The sequence below is a fragment of the Manduca sexta genome, chromosome 25, assembly GCF_014839805.1.
Source record: "Manduca sexta isolate Smith_Timp_Sample1 chromosome 25, JHU_Msex_v1.0, whole genome shotgun sequence".
In the NCBI taxonomy this organism is placed as follows: domain Eukaryota; kingdom Metazoa; phylum Arthropoda; class Insecta; order Lepidoptera; family Sphingidae; genus Manduca; species Manduca sexta.
The window spans coordinates 3,951,203-3,974,765 of NC_051139.1; the positions used below are offsets into that span (position 1 = coordinate 3,951,203).

The window sequence follows — 23,563 nt, forward strand, 5'->3', positions numbered from 1 at the left end:
GGACAATTTTGCAATAACAATTTGAAACAATCACGACAAAGGCTGTATCTGGCGCGTTATGTTCTGTTGGGGAGGACAAAGATAAAACTTGAAGCTAAGGAAGTTTCGTTTATAGATATATAGGGCCATATCGTATACTTTTGTCTTTAAAATGACAGTGTATCATATTCAAAATGGAAAAGGGTAAATAAAAAACTCACGTACACGTAGTTTTTTAAAAATTACCGCTCCAAATAAAGATAACATTATAATAAAAAGGCACACTTACATTACATTTAGTATTTTCTTTACATTAATATGATTTATATAAAAATAACCTCACGCGCTCGTTTCAAAGCTTCTAAAACGTAATAAGACGTACTCCATATTTAAGACATAAATACTATTTTCCATTTGAGACATAAAAGGATATTATTCTTATTTTAAATATTTTAAAATGGAATTGAAACATAACAGTCTATGCTCTGCAGTACTACGAATGTAGTTAACACATAAATATTCCCGTCTGCCACTCCGTCTAGACACAGAAATTAATTATATTGTGCTGTTATCAAAACAATTGCGATATAACGCACCCGTATAAACTAGCTTTGTTTTACGGCACATTAGACTACGAATATGATTATTATGTGAGATTTAACAAAATGTAGGTATCTCTCATAACGTTGAAAAATAGAGAAGTTTTTTAACTTTTTTGTAAGTAATGGAATAACAGGACGTGGTTAGTGATTTTCGACGAACTGCACCTGTTTTCAGCTATTAGAAACATTATACAGTACAAATACTTCTGTCATACTGAACAGGGTCATTTTTAGATATTAGGTTAGGGCCGGCGCATATATTATGGCGGAGCGCAACACAAGGAATTTTTACTGTCAAACTAGAATCGAAATTGTCTTCATTAAAATAATATTCAAAATCAATTAACATAACAATAAATTGTCTTACATTGTTGTGTTAATCGACTGCGCTGATCCGCCATATATGGGCCGGTCCTTAGATCTCAATAGAAGAAAATAACTAAGCGCCAATTTGTGCGCGGTCGTCCTGCATCGTTAACAATTATGGTATAGCCTCGTATTTATACAAAAATATTCCTATAATTAATTAGATCACACTCATCAAGATTACTTACCTCTCTTCAGCATTACAATACTTTTTATAATATTATACGAATGCGAAAAATATCCTGATTTTCCAAAAAATATTGTTACCTAAAAAAACCTTTTGTTCTTTTTAAAAGTTATTGCCAAGCTTTTGGTAAACATTATCCTATCCTGAAGCAATGTGGCTGTTATGATGGCGCACATTTCGTACAGATATTAAACTGAACATGTTATTTCGATATTGAATCCGCTCGGAGTCGCTCGCTCCGTTAGTAGTGTTGCCAGATATACCGGTTTTGACGGATTATCCAGTTTCCAATTTTCTAAACACGTTTCCGCCTAAACAAGACGCCGAATTTTGCTACGTCATCTTATGTTTCTTATAAATTAATTATGTTATCTGCTAAAGAAAACTAAAAAAGTAGTGCAATAGTAGACAGTCATTTATGTTCTATACATTATTTTTCTATTAAAAACTAAAATGAAAGATAAATAAGGTATTAATAAAATAGAGGCATGCAATAGGAAAGTGATCATCAACGGAACCTGTACGGGAGTGAGGATACTCCAATTTATATCCATTCCCTATATTCGTGAAATTTGACATCACTAGTAAGCCGTAAGCCTCCACAATCTGACTATATCCGAGCTATGCCTTTAGTTTTACTATTTGTACGCTACATTCACCACATATCAGATTGTTTCAACGAATTTCATATAAAGTGATAAAATCTGAGGTCCAACTTGTACAAGTTGGCGCCTTAGTTTACTGCGCTGTCAGTACAGTAGTTTAATGAACGTACAAAGCATCACTCTGTGACAAGTGCAAGCTGTTGGATTAAGTAATCCCAAATTCGAACGAAATTGCTCTCGAAATAAAACTAGATTTCGTATTTTATCGCGATTTTAGTTTTTTTTTATTGCTTTGAATGACGAGACGAGTTTGTTGACGAGTTCACCTACTGGTAAACGATACGACCGCCCATAAATAGTAGAAACACCATCCAACACCTTGAATTACAAAGTATTGTTTCATATTCCACAGCGCTCGCCAATCTGAGAGATGAGATGTTAATTCTTATTATGTCCAGTCGTTACACTGGCTACAATATCCTTCGAACCGGACACAACAGTGACGACACACTGCTGCTTGGCGGCCGATATAGACACTGCGGTGATACCTACCCAGGCGGACTCTCACATATGAGAGACCTACCATCGGTTTAATTTTCATCCTGACATTTAGAAGGAATCGCAGCATTCATTTTCCTACAGTGAAGTCACTATCATTTAAGTATTCTAACCCCGTTACTTTTTACATCATACGTATAATTTCATATCATGTGAAAACACATCGTCATATGTACATATATACGTGTCTTTAATTAATTTTATAAATTAAAAGTGCAACACCCTATCCTTTAAAGGCGAGAATTGTATGTAGCAATCATAATATACGAGTACACCATACAAGGCTCTAGCTCCGTGCATCAAAGTGTAAAATACGCTGCGCAACAAAGCGGCCGAAATTGTAAGAGGAAATAGGCAATCTGCGTCGCCCCCTGCATTCCTCCCTCTAGCCGGCCAGGTGACAGCCTATTCACCTGGCGTTGGACAGCAAACGCCACTGTTCCGTGTATGGAATCCTCAATATGAAATAGACCTCACCGGCTTTGAAAGCAGGCAAAAAGTAAAAAAATCTTACATCAGTTTTCAGCGACGAATAAAGCGACATCTACCTGACGTGGGAAAAACTATTTAATAACTTCCCTTCCAATAATTCCATAGCGTTTTATTACAAGAACAGAAAAATGACTACCGTCGATATACATATAATGAATCCATTAACTTCCCCCTTCAATCGGTTAAAAATAAAAGAGAAATGATAAAAATTGGCTTTAAGATTTGATCTTTTCTTTGAAGCCCTCATTCTTACGATTTAGAAATACCGGTAGCGATATTGATTCTTCAAAAAAATGGCTATAGGAAAATTCCTTCCAAATCCTACTGTTAAGAATAAAGAAATATCTAGCTATAATACTGTTGTCATGGAAATATTTTCTTTTTTCAAACGCAAATCACTGTCCAATTCGATAATTTTAGACTATTTTTCTTACCTTTTAATACTTTAGATTTGGCATTATAGCTACTGTTTTATTATAAGACAAATAAATATCAATCTGTTTACCTTAATACGTTGTTAAGTCATCAACTAATGACTAATTTACTGTAATTCCTTTTAATCCCGTCAATAAAGATGGCGACTAACAACCCGCTGCGGAGTCTCCTAAGCTGACAGGGGAAAGAGCCTCATCAACATTTATATTATATCCATATGAAAAAGGATCTTGGGGAAATTTACACATTTTTTGCAACCTTACAAACACCTTCAAAGGAAAGCTATTTATAAAGGCACGGACATGGAGTAAATGGGTAACCAGAGATAAAGAGAAATGGGATTTTATTTTTAGGCTTCGCGCAGACGTTAATATGAAGAGATATATTCTATGAAACTGGCAGTTGTTGAATTTTCTGCAACTAGCGAGAGGTAACTAGGTATTCTAGTATTAATTAGATAAAAACGGACAAGTGCATGTTGGACATGCCCTCCGAGGGTTCCGTATAATAGTTTTTTTTTTTTTTTTGTTAAAACACATATTTACGGTTGTCAGATGTTTTTATTTACATATGCTGTGAGATATTGCTTCTTGGAATATTTTATGATTCTAGGTCAACGTGTAGTTCCCTGTATGTTTTTATTCCCTTGTGAAATCGATAAATATGCGACATAAACGGTTATATCTTTTGATTGTCTTAGCTTACAAGTATAATTGTTTCACAGCTAAAAGAAACAAGATCAATGTATGTCAATATAAATTGCAACATGATACCTTTCTTGCTATCGTTCTTGCTTGACAGATAGACGGACAGCCAACAAAGTGATTCAATAAGGGTTCCTTTTGAAATACGGACCCCCTAAAAATAGTCAGTAAATACATGATATTGTAAAATTATTGTAAATTTTTTCGTTGATGCGGTTGGTATTAATGTATAAGTGAAATCGTTTCTGTAATATCCGAAAAAAATGTTGCGTCGACCCCACATAAGATTGGCATAAAGGCACGTAGAAAAAGCTTTTTGAGAGGTAAATTATAAGTCTAATCGTTTTTACAAATCCGAGAAAAACATTGTTGCGTTGACCCCACATAAGATTGGCATAAAGGCACGTAGAAAAAGCTTTTTTAGAGGTAAATTATAAGTCTAATCCTTTTTGCAATATCCGAGCAAAAATTTGTTGCGTCGACCCCACATAAGATTGGCATAAAGGCACGTAGAAAAAGCTTTTTGAGAGGTAAATTATAAGTCTAATCGTTTTTACAAATCCGAGAAAAACATTGTTGCGTTGACCCCACATAAGATTGGCATAAAGGCACTTAGAAAAAGGTTTTTTAGAGGTAAATTATAAGACTAATCTTTTTTACAAATCCGAGATAAACATTGTTGCGTTGACCCCACATAAGATTGGCATAAAGGCACGTAGAAAAAGCTTTTTTAAAGGTAAATTATAAGACTAATCTTTTTTACAAATCCGAGAAAAACATTCTTGCGTCAACCCCACATGGGATTGGCATAAAGACATATGGAAAAAGCTTTTTTGAGAGGTAAATTATAAGTTTAATCTTTTTTGCAAATTCAATATCCGAGAAAAAAATTGTTGCGTCGCCCCACATGGGATTGGCATAAAGACATATGGAAAAAGCTTTTTTGAGAGGTAAATTATAAGTTTAATCTTTTTTGCAAATTCAATATCCGAGAAAAAAATTGTTGCGTCGACCCCACATGGGATCGGCATAAAGACATATGGAAAAAGCTTTTTTTTAGAGGTAAATTATAAGTCTAATTTGCAAACTCAATATCCGAGAATAAAATTATTGACACCATATGAGATAGACGTAAAGGCACGTGGAATAATGTGTTTTAGACGTAAATTATAAGACAAATCTTTTTTGTAATATGCGAGAAAAAAAATTGTTGCGTCGACTGAGATTGGCATGAAGGCACGTGAAAAAAGTTTTATACAACCTATTTTATAGTTAGTTCCTAATGCCACGCACGTTGCCAATGCAACTTTCTGATAAATTGACTGAGGTAATGGTCTAGTATGAAATTCAAAGAAATTGCAATACGTTGAATGCAGTCGCAGACTTTGCCAAGTTCGTAAAAATCATTGCATTAACTAAACGGAGTCAAACGAAACACATCGACAGTTTATTATAGATAGTGCACAGGTGATCATTTTGTTTGTATAGAACTGTACACATTTGTATTCTTAAAATAGCTCATTGAAAGTGTTGTTATGAATTTAAATTGTTATGTATGAGTAGAAATGATTTTATACTATCTAAAATGTATACAATTTCTTTTAAAATTGTACCCTATAAGGCTATAAGCATCCATCCCATAAAGTATAATTGGATTTAAATTTATTTTGCTAAAAATTGTTTTGTTTTATTCTGAAAAAAAATGTCTTCAAATGAGCAGTCTGCAAATAGAAATACCGCTGTATCGATTGTTAACAAAACATTTTTAGTAGTGGCTCGGTAATATAACTTCACTGCTTCTAATGTTAAGTATCACATTTGATTGACTCTGCAAATGTTTAGAATTTCGCTAATCAGAAATCCTTCAAATTGCAGTATAGATTCAAGATTTGAAATGTACATAGATAAACGGCAGTTAGATATTATATTCATGACATACAGCTGTTTTCAATAAACAATTCTAATCTCAATCTTCAATCCGTTTCCAAAATAACTCATCAGTAAGCATGTCAAAAAAATCTTTGTTCTGATTGGTCCATTTTTGAGATAGAACAAATAAGGGGATTAAGATCGTTTATTGAAAACGACAGATAGACAGTGGAGCAGTGGCGAAGCGTCCATAGAACCCGATTCCTGCCGGCTTCCATTTGTTTAGAATTTATGTAGAATCTAATTACCATCAGACGATTTGCAGACTCCATCTATGCATATTAGTACATATATGTGTCCCTTTCGGAAAATTTCACTCTTCGCCACTGTAGTGGAGCACATCAAAAAATTAGTAAACAATGTAGCGAGGGTATTCACAGCTAGTATAGAGTAGGTTGAACGGAGCAGTATCCGGGCTCGCTGCCAAGGATCTCACTCAATCCCAGCATAATTGCCCCACAAATTGATTGCGATTATTAATTTGGGACAAAATGTGGGATGTATTTTATGCCTGATTGCCTTTATCTTCTAGAAATATCTATTTAATGACCAAACATTGACTGACTGAAAACAATTGAAAATCTACACAATTATAGACATATGCATTAAATGTCGTAAAGGGACAAAGAAATAGTGAAGGCAAGCGCTATAAAAAATCGATTACTCATCTCTAGAGGGTAACTAAAAAACTTCCAAATGAAAACTCCTCCAGGAACACGGTTTTAAAAATAAAGGACCTGAATGACTGTAGTACAAATAATTCCATGGATGCAATATAATTTAAGTTTCGGTGTAACAATTATCGACGTATACAAAGGGTTTTCATAATCAGCATTATTGTAATCGTTGTTGTAAGCAACTACTAATCGATGACTTTCTTGAAATTGTCTAATCTTTTGTCAGAGGAGGTGAGAAGAATAGTTAATAATAAATGTAAAAGTAAAAGCTATTTTGATTTCTAAAAACAATGCTTTAATTTCCCATGACCCAGTAAAATTGCCGTCTATAAAAACACCTATTATTTTATTATATATCATTATTAAACGGGAAATGTCATTTCAGTCAGCAACAACGTTCCGGAATGGTGCAACGGAACACTGACTACGGAATTCAACGCAAAATACTAAAAACCCCGACGGCACGTCGCAATTTCGAATGAGAGTTGTATTTGTTTTTAATTAAATGGCCGCCCGGCATCCCGAGCCGGGACAGCTGCATCACTGCGTTACGTGGCTCATTGTCGCCCACGGACGTGCTTGGTTTGTCGCTCCGACGTTTAGCGAAAGCTGTTTAGCATCTCTAAACTCAGCCAAACATCGGCTTCGCTCGCTGCGATGTAATCCTCCGCTACGTTCCTTGTGCCCTCACTTAATGCAACAAAGAGCCGAGTGATTAAACCAATTTGCAGCAGTAAGTGTTCCGCGCCAGCTCACAGTGGAGATAACGGCGACGGCAGACACTCCGCACAAACTAACTCTATCGCTGAGTTATACTTTGGCACCGTGCTCACTTTTCCGCGCTATATGCTTGCAAATGATGTGACGGTAAAATTCTTCAAACTTTGATAAAGAACGCTTGATACTTTGCGAAGATAATTTTAACGGATCAAAAAGAATTGTCGCCGACACTACAGCCTTATAAATGGCCGTAACAAGGTAATCCGGCAACGTATTAGGTTTTAGTGTCGCACTGTAAGACGGGATCCGCGCGTGAAAAATGCGTAACGGTACAACGAGGGCTCATTAAAGCTATTCGCTTACACAAAGTGGCTCCAAAATACTCTAAATGGCTCAGTGTTCTTCGTATAGCCGGGTGAGCGGCGCCGCGCCACGAAATATGATGTCATAAAGTAGGAAATTAACTGAAATGGCCCGTTGTCGGGACGAGCTTCTACGCGATATCCAATTCAATTATTATTACAAGTTTTATTCCGTTTCCCGGATTATGGAGGTGCGCAGTGGCGCCAGCCGCACGGCCGCAATGTTCTCACAGGGTTGAGATTTTGTCTAATAGAGACAATATATCTAGACTGATTGATTTTCGCACATCCGAAACCGCTGATTCCAGAAGCATGAAATGTTCCCTGAAGAACGTAAGTGAGCACTAAAAAGTGATTTTTGTAAATTCGGCCCCAAAAGGGTTGCGCAGGTGGCACTTGACCCTCGGCATGCTAAACACTCAATCGTAGTGACTGGCTCGTGTTAGATGTCCAGCAAGTCATTCTACATTATAAGTCGCTGAAAACTTACAAAGGCAACTCCAGTGTCAAGTGAATATTAGATTTATTGCAGACTAGCTGATCCCACAAACGTTGTCCTGTCTTAACTACATAGTTAGACAGGAATACGCGGGTGCATACATATGCACCCGCGTATTCTGTCGATCGCTGACAGTTTTTTCAAACCACTGACAGTTATGTATGTAAAATTATTATTGTCGTTAAGTTTTCTTAAATTTTCTAATTTTACGCACAATTTTTTTAATATTTCTTTCATAAGAACCTTCTCCTGACAAAAACAAACACAACAAAAAAACTTTGTGAAATCGCTCCAGCCGTTCATGCGTGATGGCGTGACCAAGGGATAGGGATTCATTTTATATATATAGATGTGCGATTCATTTTATATATATACGTGTATCGTACGTACAAGTGTTAACACAGATTTCCAGCTCAACTGCACAGGGAGACCCTGTTAATGCTGACGACACACAGAGTTGAATCATTGAACGTAGGTTAATATATGCGTGTGTGTGTCTCTCTGTGTGTGTGTGTGTGCGTGCGTGCATACTTGAATTTAGGTGTCTCTCTCTGTGTGTGTGTGTGTGTGTGTGTGTTTATGTGGGTGGGTGTAACGAGCGCCACAACATTTCGCTTTAATGGCCACATAATTTCCACAATATCACTCGACTTTTAAGAGCACATTTAATTAACGTAAGTGTAATGAAACTGCGAATTAAAATACGCTTTCTTTTACATTTCATTTATCTTCACTAAATCCTGTGGCGCAGCAGTCTAGGAACTAGTTGGAACGGAAGGATTCTATCTGGATACCGCCAAGTGCAATAAGTATGTGTCATCCGCAAATGTTTGTTACAAGTCTTAATAAGTATTGTGGAACTAAAAGAGAACGTAGTTCTACGTTAATACTTTCAATTTGCACACGAAAGCCACTAACGAGGGTAGCTGCAACTATTTTGCACATAAAAATAAACAATCGGAAATATCTTTGCAACATTAAGCTGGTTCATGACGGCAGTTAAATCTTGTACAGTAGCACAAACGAGCACGAGCGAGCGGGAGAGGGCCTGGACAGATCGCGGCAATTACCGCCGCGCCCTCCGAGCTTCTGCCCGGGACCGGCCCGGGAACCGGCGCGGGATCCCGTTTAATTGCGATTTAATGGCGGCCGTGCATAAATCACTGTGAACATGCACATTTGCGCCCAACTGAGATCTTACGAGAGTTGATCGCTGCGAAGTGATTATTGTTTATATCCGACGGGAATATTATAATGAAATTTTGATCCTTGCGATAAAAAGGAGGACGTTCTTAATTCGACGTGGCTTTTTTGTTACCTAAGAACTCAGATATTTACTGAGTGATTTGGAAAATATTTTTTATTTGGAACAATATATGTACTACCAAATTAATCCCATAGATATTTTTCAAAATCGCTTCAGTACTTTGGTTATTAAACTAAAATAAATGCAATAAGTATGCCGTCCAAATAATATTGCGAATTTGGCTCCCCTATGACATTTTACAATAGTTTTCGCGTTGGTTAAACAATGCATTTTCGTATGAATTATTAAAGCAAATGGTTATAACATTGTTCAGATTGCCTGTCACTAGTACAGTTAACACGCTGGCATTACCCGCGTGTTTGGTCTGTACACACGACATAATGAATGTGCAGGACGCGATCCAATGTGTCCAGTTAAACACGCACGTTATCTCTCCGTGGAGCGTCAACGAAACGCATCAAACGAGCCACGCCCTCGCGGAGGACATGGCGGATGGTAGTAGGGACATGGACACAAAAGTAAACCTGAATAATATAAAATAATTATATCAGCCATGTACTGTATACATCCCTACTGCTGAGCACGGGCCTGCTAGAGAAGTAGTAGACTACTGAGAGGGATTAGGCTTTAGTCCACCACGCTGGCCTAGTGTGGATTGGTAGACTTCACACACCCTGAAAATTCCTATAGAGAATTTCTCAGGTATGCAGGTTTTCTCATGTTTTCCTTCCTTAGGTACCTCTTTATACCTGAATATCACGACACTATAATTTATTTAATTGTATCTACGGCAGTGGTGAAGGATGAAATTTTCTGAAAAATAACTTATCAAAACATATAGGTACTAATATTCATAAATTCGTTCTGCAAATCGTTCTTACGATAATTATATCACTACATAGTATAAAACAAAGTCGCTTTCTCTGTCCCTATCTATGTATGCTTAAATCTTTAAAACTACGCAACGGATTTTGATGCGGTTTTTTTAATAGATAGAGTGATTCAAGAGGAAGGTTTATATGTATAATAACATCCATTAAATAGTGCAGAAATATTGCACCCGTGCGAAGCCGGGGCGGGTCGCTAGTTTTATATAAATTACGAAAGGGGAGCCGGCAAGAATCGGGTTATATAGACCCTTCGGCATTGATCCACGGTCTTTCAGACGTATTTTATTCTGGAACACCATAGTGACGACCTTAAACTGCAGCTCAGTAGAGTGACCGTTTTCTAAAAGAGAAGTCAACTCTCCTTTGATAAATTGTCTGATATAAATAAACATCGAAACAGAATACGTATTCATACAAACTGGCCGTGTTGATAACTTCGTGCTTTTTGAGTTAAAAAGAATATAAATACATCCACTCTGCAACAAACAATCATTTTTTCCATCTTCAATGCACTAGCTATTCTCTTGAAAGGTGTTTATGTATGCAAGTGCGGTAGAGCTTCGCGAATCCCTCAGAAGTAGTGCACGTAAAACATATTCAAGGAGATAAATAGAACAATGTACGTTATGGCACTCGTGTATGTACTACGTAATTTGAAAGCTTCATAGAGCCAGTACTTGGTTTGAACGTCTTCGGGATGCCATTCCCGCACCTCACGAGATCCACTAACCTACCGATAACAAATTGAAATGCCGATCTGAATACGAGTGATCAAAATAAAAGTAGTTTTCGAACTGATCGCGGTTTTTTATATTATATTTCTCTCCCGATGTTTCGAAGACTTTGTAGCCTTTCGTAGTCACGGGGCGGACTAAGGTATACATCGTCCGAAACTACCTTGATAAAATCCGATAACTTATATTTCAATATTTAACATTCGTGTAACCATAAGACATATGAGCGTAATTCTAGAATCTTTCAAAAATGTGCGATGTTTTGCACACAATATAAAGCGACCTTAAGAATATGCAATATAAGTAATAAATGCAATACGTAGTCTATTGTACTAACTCACGGTGTAACCAAGTGCGCGGAAAAATATTTTTCTCACGGGCATATTCACGCAGTAGCTGGCGGTATAAACGCGCCCATTCGCATGGACGTAATTAAACAGATTGGAGCGCGTTCATTGAGGGTTAAGCGGCGGTCGGGGCGTGCTCTTGAAACTAAGTGCATTCAGCCGGATATAATGAGGACGGCGCACTGCAAATGTGTCACCGTGTATAGACCGCCCCGCGCTGTCCTCCGGTCGCGGTGCATAATGTATGGCGCGGTGAATTAAACCCGCAAACCTATATACCTAGTCTTGCCATAAATATTGTAATAAAGAAAAAAGAAAATTGTTAACTGCAAATAACATTTATTACTTTTACAGTGTGTCAGTTTAATACATAAATATAAAACAATTAAAAATATAAAAAGCTTATTCGAAGTGGTCTCCATTGGCTGCAATACAGTCCTTTAAACGATGAGGCCAGTTATCAATAGAAGCACGCACTCTTTCCATGGGAAAATTCTTCACTGCCAATCGTATAGATTGTTTTAGGGACTCCAAATTATCATGGCGTTTAGAGCAAGCTGTACTCTCTAAAACTGACCACAAATCATAATCCAGCGGATTAAGATCGGGACTAGACGACGGCCAGTCTTCAGCTCTGATGAAGTCCGAAACGTTCGATTCCAACCAAGACTGCGTGGACCGAGCTTTATGACCCGGCGCCGAGTCTTGCTGGAAGGACCATACTTGGTTATTGAACATGGTGATGTTAAGGGGCTTAACTACCTTCTCAAGAATGGTATCTTGATACACTTGTGCCGATGTTTTGATACCTTTTTCACAAAAATATGGCTCAGTCACTCCTTCATAGCTAACACCCCACCAAACCATCACTGAAGTCGGATAATGTCCACGTTGCACTCTGTCGACTAATTGGGAAGCTTCCTTAGAGCTTTGAGCATAAATACGGTCATTTTGTTTGTTAAAATGTTGCTCAATTGTAAAAATTTTCTCATCCGTAAACAAAATTTTTCTGTGACCTCCCTTTGCGTACCGCTTCAGTAGTTGTTTCGATTTTACCACCCTATTCTTCTTTAAATTATCAGTTAAGAAATGGCCAGTGCGTCTCTTATAGGCTGCAAGTCCTAAGTCATCTTTTAAAATACGCGACATGGTTCTAGGTGCTATCTTCATTTCCCGAGATAAAATCTTTTGCTTTCGGACAGGATTTCTTCGAATTCTTTCCCTTACTGCTTTGACCACCTTTTTCGTACGAACACTACGTGGACGGCCAGATCTTTTCTGTCACAAACAGAGGAGGTCTCATTGTACCTATTAATAGCCCGGTACACAAACATTTTACTAATACCAAGTGTATGGAGAGTTTTAAAAATTGCATTTGGCTCCATACCTACTTTGTGTAATGCTATCACAGCGATTCGGTTCTCTTTATCACCCCACACCATTTTAATATCGCAAAATATTTTACAATGTATTGGCGCCAAAATGAGAAAACACAATGAACAATCGTATAAAAATGACAGATTCGAAATTCAAATGTAATATTTTTTTATAATTAAGTGTAACAGTATTTATGGCCAGACTAAGTATGCATGCGAACTAAATTCTATTATGCAAAGTCTTATGCGCAAATATTTTTTTAATATTTTTATTTTTATTTACAACAAAAAATGAGAATTCATCCTAGCTGAATTAAGGTCACAGCGGCCAATCTCAATTCATTCATTCATTACAATTTATTACTTCATGACTTTAGTCTTGGTTGCATGATGGGCGAAATGCATTATCTTGACCTAATGCAATAACCCTTCTTTGAATGAAACATGTTCAATAGTCCATATTTTAAACGCAAAAATAAACAAATAAAATTACGTTGACGGAAAGAATTTGCAATATTTAAACTTATGTGTACCTTATATTTAAAGTATTTAAGTGGAATTTTGTTTGCAGTGCCGTCAGCCCGTATCCTCGGCGGGCCGGACCTGCACGTGGACATCGGCTCCACGATCAACTTGACGTGCCTCATCCAGTTCAGTCCGGAACCGCCCGCGTACATATTCTGGTACCACGAGGACGAGGTGAGCGGAAGAAAAGTAATTATTGCATTTTATTACTTGTTATTCGATTTTTTTTAATGCCGCATTGCATCGTACTAATAAATAAAGTTTAACTTTAAATTTAAGTTGAATCGTGGTAGCTGAATTCGAAAAGAATGTTAGTGAAAAATCGAATTCATTGGGCATTCAGCCCAATTCTTTTTTCCATAATATAATTTGGGTATAGTAAAAGTATATGAAATACTTAACTATTTCAGTTTAGCCTTGGCAATAGCATTCGAATAAGTAACATTTAATTCATTTACTGGTAGGTTTGTCATACGTGAGAGTCGGCCTGGGTAGGTACCATCTCGATGACTATTTCTGCTACCAAGCAGCGGTGTGTAGTCACTGTTGTGTTCCGGTTTGGAGAACATTGTAGCTAGTGTACCTTCTGGACATAATAAGACTTAAAATTTCATGTCTCAGGACGGCGAGCGCAGTGGAATACCAAACAATACTTTGTAATTAAAGGTGTTGCATGGTATTTATTTCTACTGTTTATGGGCGGTTATATCGTTTTCCATCAAGCGAGAGGCAACTCGTCTCGTCATTCAAAGCAATAAAATCCATAATTAGTATATTTGCAATCTAGCAGTATTGTTCGTAGTATAAGTCGTTGCGGTGCGGCAAATTTTTTATATTAGATATTTTATTTTTGATAATTAAATATTTGAGATAGCTCAAGCCATTAACTTAAGCGGTTTCAAACACCGCTCGATTACAATTTTAATATTAACATAGTAAAGTTTGATAATGATATTTAAAAATTGAATCAGTAATAATTTGTTATTTTTACGATCAAATTCAAACGATGATTTAAATATTTATTATTCTACGCTATCCAGAGATTACTTATTATACCTATAAACTAAAATCATCCATAAACATTATGGGAATTAATTATTAACCTGAAGGGTTGCCTGCCTTAGGGTATACAAGCGTCTATATCTATCTATGTATGTATCTGTACTTGTGTATACAGAACAAGCAGCATATAGCAGCTATACAAGGACATGACGTGACATGAATTGAAATAACTAAATGCGACTACCTCGCTCTTTGCTACATAACAAAATAAATCGCAAATATTTTTTAAACCGTCAGCGCGCACTTAAAAACAAAATCTAATAAATGTTATTTAATTAACAAGTACTTACACGATATTGAAATAAAACTATTTACGGGTGTTATCGCGGTTGTTTATATTATTTTCTCCTGACGTTTCGAAGATTGCCTTCATGTTCCCCGGACTCAGCTCGCTCCGTAAATAGTTTTATTTCAATGTCTAACATTCGCTTAAACATAAGAATTTATATACTTACACGACTTAAAAGACCTACCAGTATCAAAGGGTCTATAACTGGATTCCTGCCAGCTTCCTTTTCGTAATTTGTATAAAATCCAATTATTAGAACGATTTGCAGACCTCATTTATTCATATTATTAGTACCAATAAGTTGTTTCGGTTTATCTTTAGGAAAAATTCAACCTCCGCCATTGCATGCTACACTATAAAATATATGCGTGTAACGCACCTCTCAGTGACGTTCCTGATAATACCACAATATCCAATTACTCAATAAATACCAATCACCAAACAGCTCGTGATATAATACTAACAACTTCATATTGATATAATCTCACTTTTAGCCGGACAGGAGTCTTTACCTAAAGGATTATTACGAACCATTGGATAATATTGCAACTGGAGATCGACTCCACTGTTAACGTCATAAATTGACAGAAAAAAACTTGTATCCGACAATCCTAGCCCGAACCCCTTCCTAACCTGACGCCTGTCCAGATAACAGAACCGGATATTTCTCGAGTTTTCCTCCTTTACAAGCCATCTCGAGAATAGATTTACATTTATCGGTGTGCCTCAAACACCAGCGCGGTTTGAAATTGTAATGACAGCTAAAAGACAGTGTCAGATGTTAAATATTTTATCAGAAATTCAATAGGGCTATTTGAATTTAGTCCATATTTTGCAAAGCAAATAGTTGGTCTAATAGTAGGGATTTCTATTTTAACATAACGAAATTCCTTTAAAGGTTTTTACTGAATTCACCGGTCTAAGCCGTCCTACCGACTAAACCCCACCATGCTACACTCTCGTGCATATATCATGGTACATGCAACAGTAATCCTCGTAGATATCAGCTTTTGTGCAGAGCCATTCGCATCTCTGTTAAATTTGCTTTCGCCCAGTCCATGTATACTTACTGTTTTACCCTGTAAGTCTTCTGTCAATCTGAAAACAACACTTGCTACGCTACTTTAAGACTCATCCATTAAATACGAATATTTTCACCTAAATTCCCAGATTTACTATTGTGGTTTTGAATTATTTTATAGTTTAGTGCGAATACGGCGTGTGACAAATTATCTTATTAGTATTAGTATTAGGGCGTATAAACATTTAAATTAAACTATTTTACGAATTTTATCACGGTTTTAATATTTAACTTTTCTCCCGATGTTTCGAAGACTTTGCAGCCTTCATGGTCACGGGGGGGACTGACTTAATTTAAATGTCTAACATTCGCATAAACTTAAGAAATCATTAGGGCATATAAAATTAAACATAGTTTTGATTGATATTTTTTTCAAAACTTGCTCTTTTTTATTGTATATCTAAGGTTCGAGTAACGTATTGTAATAGATTATTTTAGGCAGTAAAAACTTTGAAACAGAAAATATAACACCCAGCAACTACAAAATGCATATATTGCGAATATTATATCCATGTTACTTATCACCGTAGAAGGTTTGAATACAATAGCTAATCAAATAATTGGTAGACTTGTCCCTCATCACCGCATTACAACATAAGCTAGACCACAACACGGATAATCCTGACGTGTGGTCACCACACTGCGGCATTGTCACCCACGCGCGAACACTGATAGTATTAATATTGTTACGTACTAACAATAATAATTATTCTAATCTACGCACAAATCACGTTCGAAGCGATATCTTCCGCTTGGAATGGGACAATTACTCAGGACTTGAGATAGTTTCTCGGGATAAGATTGTGCGTTGACAATCCCATGTAATTTTAATTAACACGGTGAAAACATTGGCACTTATAAACATATTTATAGATTCATAATCATACATGGCTATTATGATATTGTATTACTTAATGAAACCACATACTGTGAAAATAAAACCACAATAAGTTGCTTTAACCGTAGATGTGAAATAAAAACATATAAGTAAGCTTCGACCAAAATAAATATCAATGAAAAATAATTTAAAATTTAGACGCCTCTACTACTTTAGGAGTATTCGTCGCAACAGCATCACACTTTCAGTCAGAAATACACTCACGCACACGCCGTATTCAGACCTAACTATAAAGTAAAAAAAAAACAGAATATTAATACTGGGATTCATGCTGAAAACATGCCCTATTAAGGAATATTTTGTTGTACAATGTTAGCAGAGGTAAAGACGAGTATGTGGTATCATTTATTACCGCGATGTCAAAGTAATATAGTGCGTGTATCAGTGGAGAAGGGTGTAATTTTCCGAAAAGGAACCCGACACAACATAATTTGGGTGCATAAATGCGGTCTCCAAATTGTTTTAATAATTTTACATAAATTACGAAAGGGAAGCCGGTAGGAATCGGATTATATGGACTCTTCGCTACTAGCATGTAGAATCATATAATATTATATAATAATAATATTAGCCCTGTATTATATACTTGCCCACTGCTGGACACGGGCCTCCTCTACTACTGAGAGGGATTAGGCCTTAGTCCACCACGCTGGCCTAGTGCGGATTGGTAGACTTCACACGCCTTCGAAATTCCTATAGAGAACTTCTCAGATGTGCAGGTTTCCTCACGATGTTTTCCTTCACCGTTAAAGCGAACGATAAATTCACAAAGAATACACACATGATTTTAGAAAAGTCCAAGGTGTGTGCCCTTGGGATTTGAACCTGCGGATATTCGTCTTGGCAATCCGTTCCACACCCAACCAGGCTATCGCCGCCGAAGGATAAACAAAGAACAAAAACAAAGCTAAAAAGTACGGACATAAAATGTATAGTTTATTAGTTTAACTTCCCTTACACTCCAGACTTACAATAAACACCTGAAATACCATTAAAGACAGCGAAACTATAAAAACTTCAACACGTTTATTATTCAAAACTGGCATTCATTCCCGCAATAAAAACGCCATGAAACTGCGTTGTTGCGAACTTAATTTAATAAATATGGAATAGCTCGCCATCCATCAAAGGCGATATTAATTTCTTTGTAAATGGGTCTGTGGGACGGCGGCCGTAATCAAGTTGTGCCAGATATCAATATTAAGAGTGTCAAATATAATACTAGACGTGAACAAATTAAATTAAATTATCTCGCATTAATATGACGTCTGGTTTAACAGCATTTTTTTAACGTCCCACTGTCAGCGATTTGGGTTCGTAACTTCAACCTTTACTCTTGATTTGTGCCTTAAATACTTTTTATTATCGATGTATCAATTTGTACAAAATAAATTATTTTGTGATAATATTTAGAGTTCAAATCACAGCTTGATTACAAAAAGTGAAACATCTATATATAGTATATAGATGCCCTATTACTTGTTTTACCTGTCCATTCCACAAAATAAATAGGGTATAATATACTCTGTTGTATGCATTGTTCAAATACCACTCAATAGACGAGTACGGTTCTACAATACATTGCCAATAGTACATAAGCAGTACAAGAATGCGCGGCTTGAATGTATCTCACGATATGGACGACACCTCATTAGACTCGCTCCCACGAGTTATTTGCCTGAGAAAAATAAAACATGGCAACTCTGTGACGAACAAAAATTTCATAAACAATCATTTAAGTTTTTTAGCTACTTATATACAGAAAAGGAAGATAAAAATGTGTAAAAAATTATGTTATTTTTCACATAACAATGATAGTATTATCCTTATTGTATTTCGTGTGACCAGTCACATATTTGAATTTCGAACAAAGCAATTATTCGGGAAGTCTCTATCTGTTTATTTCCTCTCTGAATATGGTATTATCTACATGGGTAAATATAAAGGTTTGGCTCCACGTAAACTTCCGGGGTTCGGGCGTTGACAGCGCCGTATGCTGTCAGACTGTCTAAATATCATTTTATATAAACGTTAGGTGACAAAACACTGACAGAGCTTCGGTGACGGATGTGTGTGCTCGGCTTAATAATATAGTGCGCCTATAAAATTGTATACATTTTAAAATAATACTTTTGTGATATCGCAACTACACTTAAATCTATGTTATGCATAGTGCAGGCTAAATAAAAAATACCTTGCAGTGCTGATCTCATGAATACATTCCGGTTTTAAATTGTACACAGCTAAGTGTAGATAATACTTTTAAATTTCATTCACTGTCACAGTTATTTTTAAGTGACTCAATTTATGGGATAACAGAGCTCTGAGCTAGGCAGCTGCATTGAGTTATAAGGGCAAGTATTGTTGGGGGTGGCGTGGTGCAAGGGTGTGATAATGTGTGCGTTATGCGGTGAAGCAGGTGATATCGTACGACTCGTCGCGCGGCGGCGTGTCGGTGGTGACGGAGAAGGGCGCCGCGACAACCTCGTATCTGCTGGTGCAGGACGCGGCGCCCTCCGACTCCGGCCGCTACTCTTGCTCGCCATCCAACGCGGAGGTCGCCTCCGTGCGCGTGCACGTGCTCAATGGTAATCATTGTTAATATTTACAGTTAAAGTCGAGGTGTATTCATTTTACAGGATTTTTTTTATATAAGAACTGTCGTTGAAAGGTTATAAAATGGTAGTAAAAAAAAACAGAAATTTAACGATTACTATGAAAATAATATTTTAGAATCAGCTTTTTGATTTGTAATGGAAGCAAATATAATATTGTCGCAATTGAAAAATATAATTAAATGTGCTACATTTATCTACTGTGATTTGTCGATAGTAAGGTTTTGTCGTGGTATGTTCCCAGGCGAGCGGCCGGCGGCAATGCAAACAGGCTCGGCGGGGCTGTCGAACAGCTCGCGGTGTATCGTGGCGCTGCTGGTGGCGTGCGCTGCGCATGCGCGGCTCCTGCGCGCGCATCTCGCCAGCTGATCGCGCGCGAGCCGAGCGCGCCCGCGCACCACCGCTGACTGACGCTCCACTGACCGCGCGCGAGTGTTTGTGTGATGTGACGGACTCATCCGCGTGCGCACCTCATCTCTTATTACGAAAACTTAGTTTTCGAGCAAATATATTTGAAGTTAGGCGTAAGTTTTTACGAGCGGACAACACGCGTCAAGTCGCTGTGATTCTACGTTAGACCGGCGCGCCTGCGCGTACAGAGGTTGTTTATTTTTGAAGTGATATTCAAATTTGTCAGACGTTACAGCACAGAATCGCATCTCCTTGTAGATGCCAATTAGTAATTGGTTGCTCTCTAATTGGGGCGTGTACTACATGAAACTTGAAGTATTGCCATGAGTTCGTTTCGCCGCGTAGCGTCGGTTATGTGCATTATTTCCTTGTTAATGTAATGTACTGAAGTCATGCAAAGCGCTCGATATGCATTTAGATAAATTACGAATGTACAATAATTGTGAAGGTAATGTGAAATATGCTCAATGGACCGTCGGTAGAGCTCTCTTCCCCTCTCGCGAGGAACGCTTAAGGTGCCGATGGACAATGGCCGCTAAACTGTACAGAACACAAAGAATTGATAACATAATATATTAATGTTCGTTACACTATCTAAATATTGTAAATATTATTATTGTTTTAACTATGAAGTTTATGAATAGCTTGTAAGTGAAGGAAATCGGACTCTACTGTGTTGCATACTGAGTTGAACACTATGTGAGAGCCGCGGATTGCGCTTCGCACATAGAATTATATCAAAGGCACTCGACGCCAAGCAAAAGATCAAACAAAATATCTATTCCATACAGAAATGTATTGGATAACCATTTTTTATTATTTGTACAAGTAAAATATTAGTTCCGTATAAATCCTGACTCTTTGTTAAATATAAAAGATGGACTGCCATCCGTTATGAATTCCCAGAAGTTACACTAGTTTGCGAGAAAAGAGAAATCCGGGTAGTATATTCAAAACATACAGATGAAACCTAATTTCCAAGATTGATTTTCATTACAAGAATTTTTGTAATGTAAACATTCAATTCCACTCATATATGCCTGTTTTGATGATGTACAGCATTAAAAGTGATGGCGGTCCTGGATGTGTTTTATCATTGAAAGAAATATATTGCAATATTGCCCCGTGAACAAGAATAGCTTGAGAAACTGGCGTCGCTTGCTGTTTAAAGGAATGTTGTAAACTAATATCAATAAGATTATAATTTGAAAATTGTAAATGCATTCTGTATTAGTATTGAATCTAGCGCCCCTTCGTAACAATTGATTATCATGTAAACAGCTGTGCAGGGTTCTACAGCTGCAATGACAGCATAACCTCTGGAATCACATCAGCTTACCTCAGAATCGCGATAATCACCTTCCAAAAGGCAAATATCAAACATATCTTTATTTTTGGACGGATTGGCATTCATAAGATCTGACCCAGCTCAAAACAAACCTTATACTTATGGCCTTACAGTATCAACTTGCAGAACCATGTAACAGAACAACATCATAACTCCGGTATCCGACGTATAATCGTTCATCTCGAAGAATTTCTTGGCAACGAACATTTCCCGGCCACCGAGACCCCGCGCAGCTGTGTGAACAAAGCTTTAAAAATTATTAATGATCCTGAATATTAAAATTCAAATTTAGAACAAATAAGATGTATCATTAAAAAGGGCGTGTTACACACGCGCTTTTTCCACGTCTCTATCACGTTGATATCATATGCCATCACCTTTATATATATTTTTTTCACTTTAATGTACGACAATTTGACCTTTATGTAAATAAAGTTACGAATTGGATCCTGATAAATTAATCAATGCTGTATAAAAGGAACGACTGCGTTTCATTTAACTTTGAGCGAATTGCGTTTTATATTTAAAAGGCGATAAATAGCATCAGTAATTAAAGTACAGTGATGTCTACTTTTCCCTACAAATGTTTGGTTTATTTCGAATTATAAGAGAGATTGTCGTGTATCGACATCTAACATTCAGCCTTTGTTAATTGCCAAATAATGCCACACAATTCAAATGGCATATGATGTTGACAGCGCAGTTTTGTTTTATTATGTTCCGATTAAAATTTTATTCCTTATTTATAAACAATTGACAGCATTTTAAACTGCCTTTTTGACTGCTTATAATACGATGCTATAGTGGCCAAGGGTCAATTCAACCCGATTCCTGCCGGCTTTCCTTTGTGTAGAATTTAATGTTTATTCTTTAATAAAAAATATGCATATAAAAATATAAAAAAATTAATGACCCTCCGATGGCGAAGCTCAAGACCCAATCCACCTGCGGTTAGGGATTCAAAGTGAGGAATTTAATTATCATTATAATGATTTACTGACAGTATTTATGCATATTAGTACCTATATGTAGTATCACTTTCCCTTTGGAATATTTTCACCTTTCGCCACTGCGCGGCTATTATTTACATGTGATCAAAAAACATTACGTTATTTAGAAGTACGTTAGTTCTATCGTGTAGCGTAATGGCCGTAGTGTAATGGCCTTAATTATTGAATGTTTTGTCTCTACTCAGTTTTTGTCTTGGTTTGTTTGAGACCAATAGAGACATAGTAAACAATAATTAGTTCTGAGATCAGCCTGTGTAGTTCCAACAGGCTGGCATAATTGTGTCGACTACCGAGGGGTAATCATCTCTCGTCAGTCGACATTCTATTGGACCCCACTCCACTTACCATCAGGTACAGTGAGGTCACTGCCCTGCCCGTATAAAAAAAAAGTGAAATATTGCTGTTAGTTGTTTATAAATAAACCCCCTTATTCATAGATGTTATTTATCTAAGGACGGAGCATTGCTGTGATGACAAATTTGTTTTTCAGCATTGTTTATCTGACAGCTAACTAGATTCAAATTGTATCTCAATATTAGCAAATCACAACGGCCCTATGTCTACGCACTGCGAAGGCTGCCATGCCGTCAGCACTTAGAAACAGACTTGTTATCGCAGCTTTGCTCCGTCCTTAGATAAATAACGTCTTTGAATAAGGGGAAAGAGTACATTGTGAAAGCCGTATGTTCATTTATATTGCAACTAGTCTAATAGATCTGAATGGGGCGCTAAAACACGTTCCACACGTGTAACTTCTCATCTTCCTTATTTTATAGTCCTGCAATTGTTTCCACTGAGCGCAGTAACGCGCTTCCCACCCCGAATGTAATAATAGTAATATACGAAATTGTTCTGGTGACGTTTTATAAAACGTATAGATATAAAGTCTTATAGTAAATATGGCGGGTTATGCTCTAAACGCGAACTTCTCAGGTTGCATTGGTTAAGAACCTTTGTCAGTGCGTTTGGAGTGACACCTGTGTAGGTAATTGTAATATACGATTTCAAACTGGACACGTTTTGTATAGAGTTATAAATGTAAATATATAGAAACGAAGTTTTACAATAAATACATTATAAGCAGGGTGAACGCTCCTCTGTGACGGGAGTAGTACGATATGCGCGCGCGCATTCGTACGAGTTCGTGCGTTTATGCGACATGCGTGCGTACTCGCAACGATTCGAAATTCGCATGCATTTATAAACTTGTGTGCGTGCAGCGATCTTGTACAAATGTGCGTGCGCTCGCGCATCTTGGAAGCACTGTGTGCGCTGCGAACTGTATATGTATAACACATGAAACTATAAATGTATACATAAATGGTATAAGTTTGTTTTCAAATAAAATATATAATATTTAAGTACGTAATCGTTTTATTTTGATCCTTTTACGTTTGCAGGATTTTCTGCACAACTCTACAACAATTTTAATAATTAACTTTATGGTTATACGGATAAAAGCTAGATTTGTACAGTAGGTACTATCTTATAATTCAATCGCATGTGGACTGTACGTTGAAGCAAACATCACCAAACTAAAGCGATAAACATGGCGTGCAATCAGCCATAATAGATAAATGAAATAGAAAAAGTTA

The 23,563-nt window shown here is 36.9% G+C and overlaps 1 protein-coding gene across 1 annotated transcript in view; it reads left to right on the top strand.

The window, feature by feature from the left end:
* The window catches only part of LOC115450558 (zwei Ig domain protein zig-8), a 77,112-nt gene extending 55,548 nt beyond the window's left edge, over positions 1-21,564 (top strand). Inside the window, exons 3-5 of the mRNA XM_037442765.1 lie at positions 13,301-13,443; positions 19,001-19,172; positions 19,444-21,564. Of these exons, the coding sequence (XP_037298662.1) occupies positions 13,301-13,443; positions 19,001-19,172; positions 19,444-19,568 (440 nt within the window). The 3' untranslated portion in view covers positions 19,569-21,564. The remainder of the gene's footprint in view (positions 1-13,300; positions 13,444-19,000; positions 19,173-19,443) is intronic.
* The last annotated feature ends 1,999 nt before the right edge of the window (positions 21,565-23,563 follow it).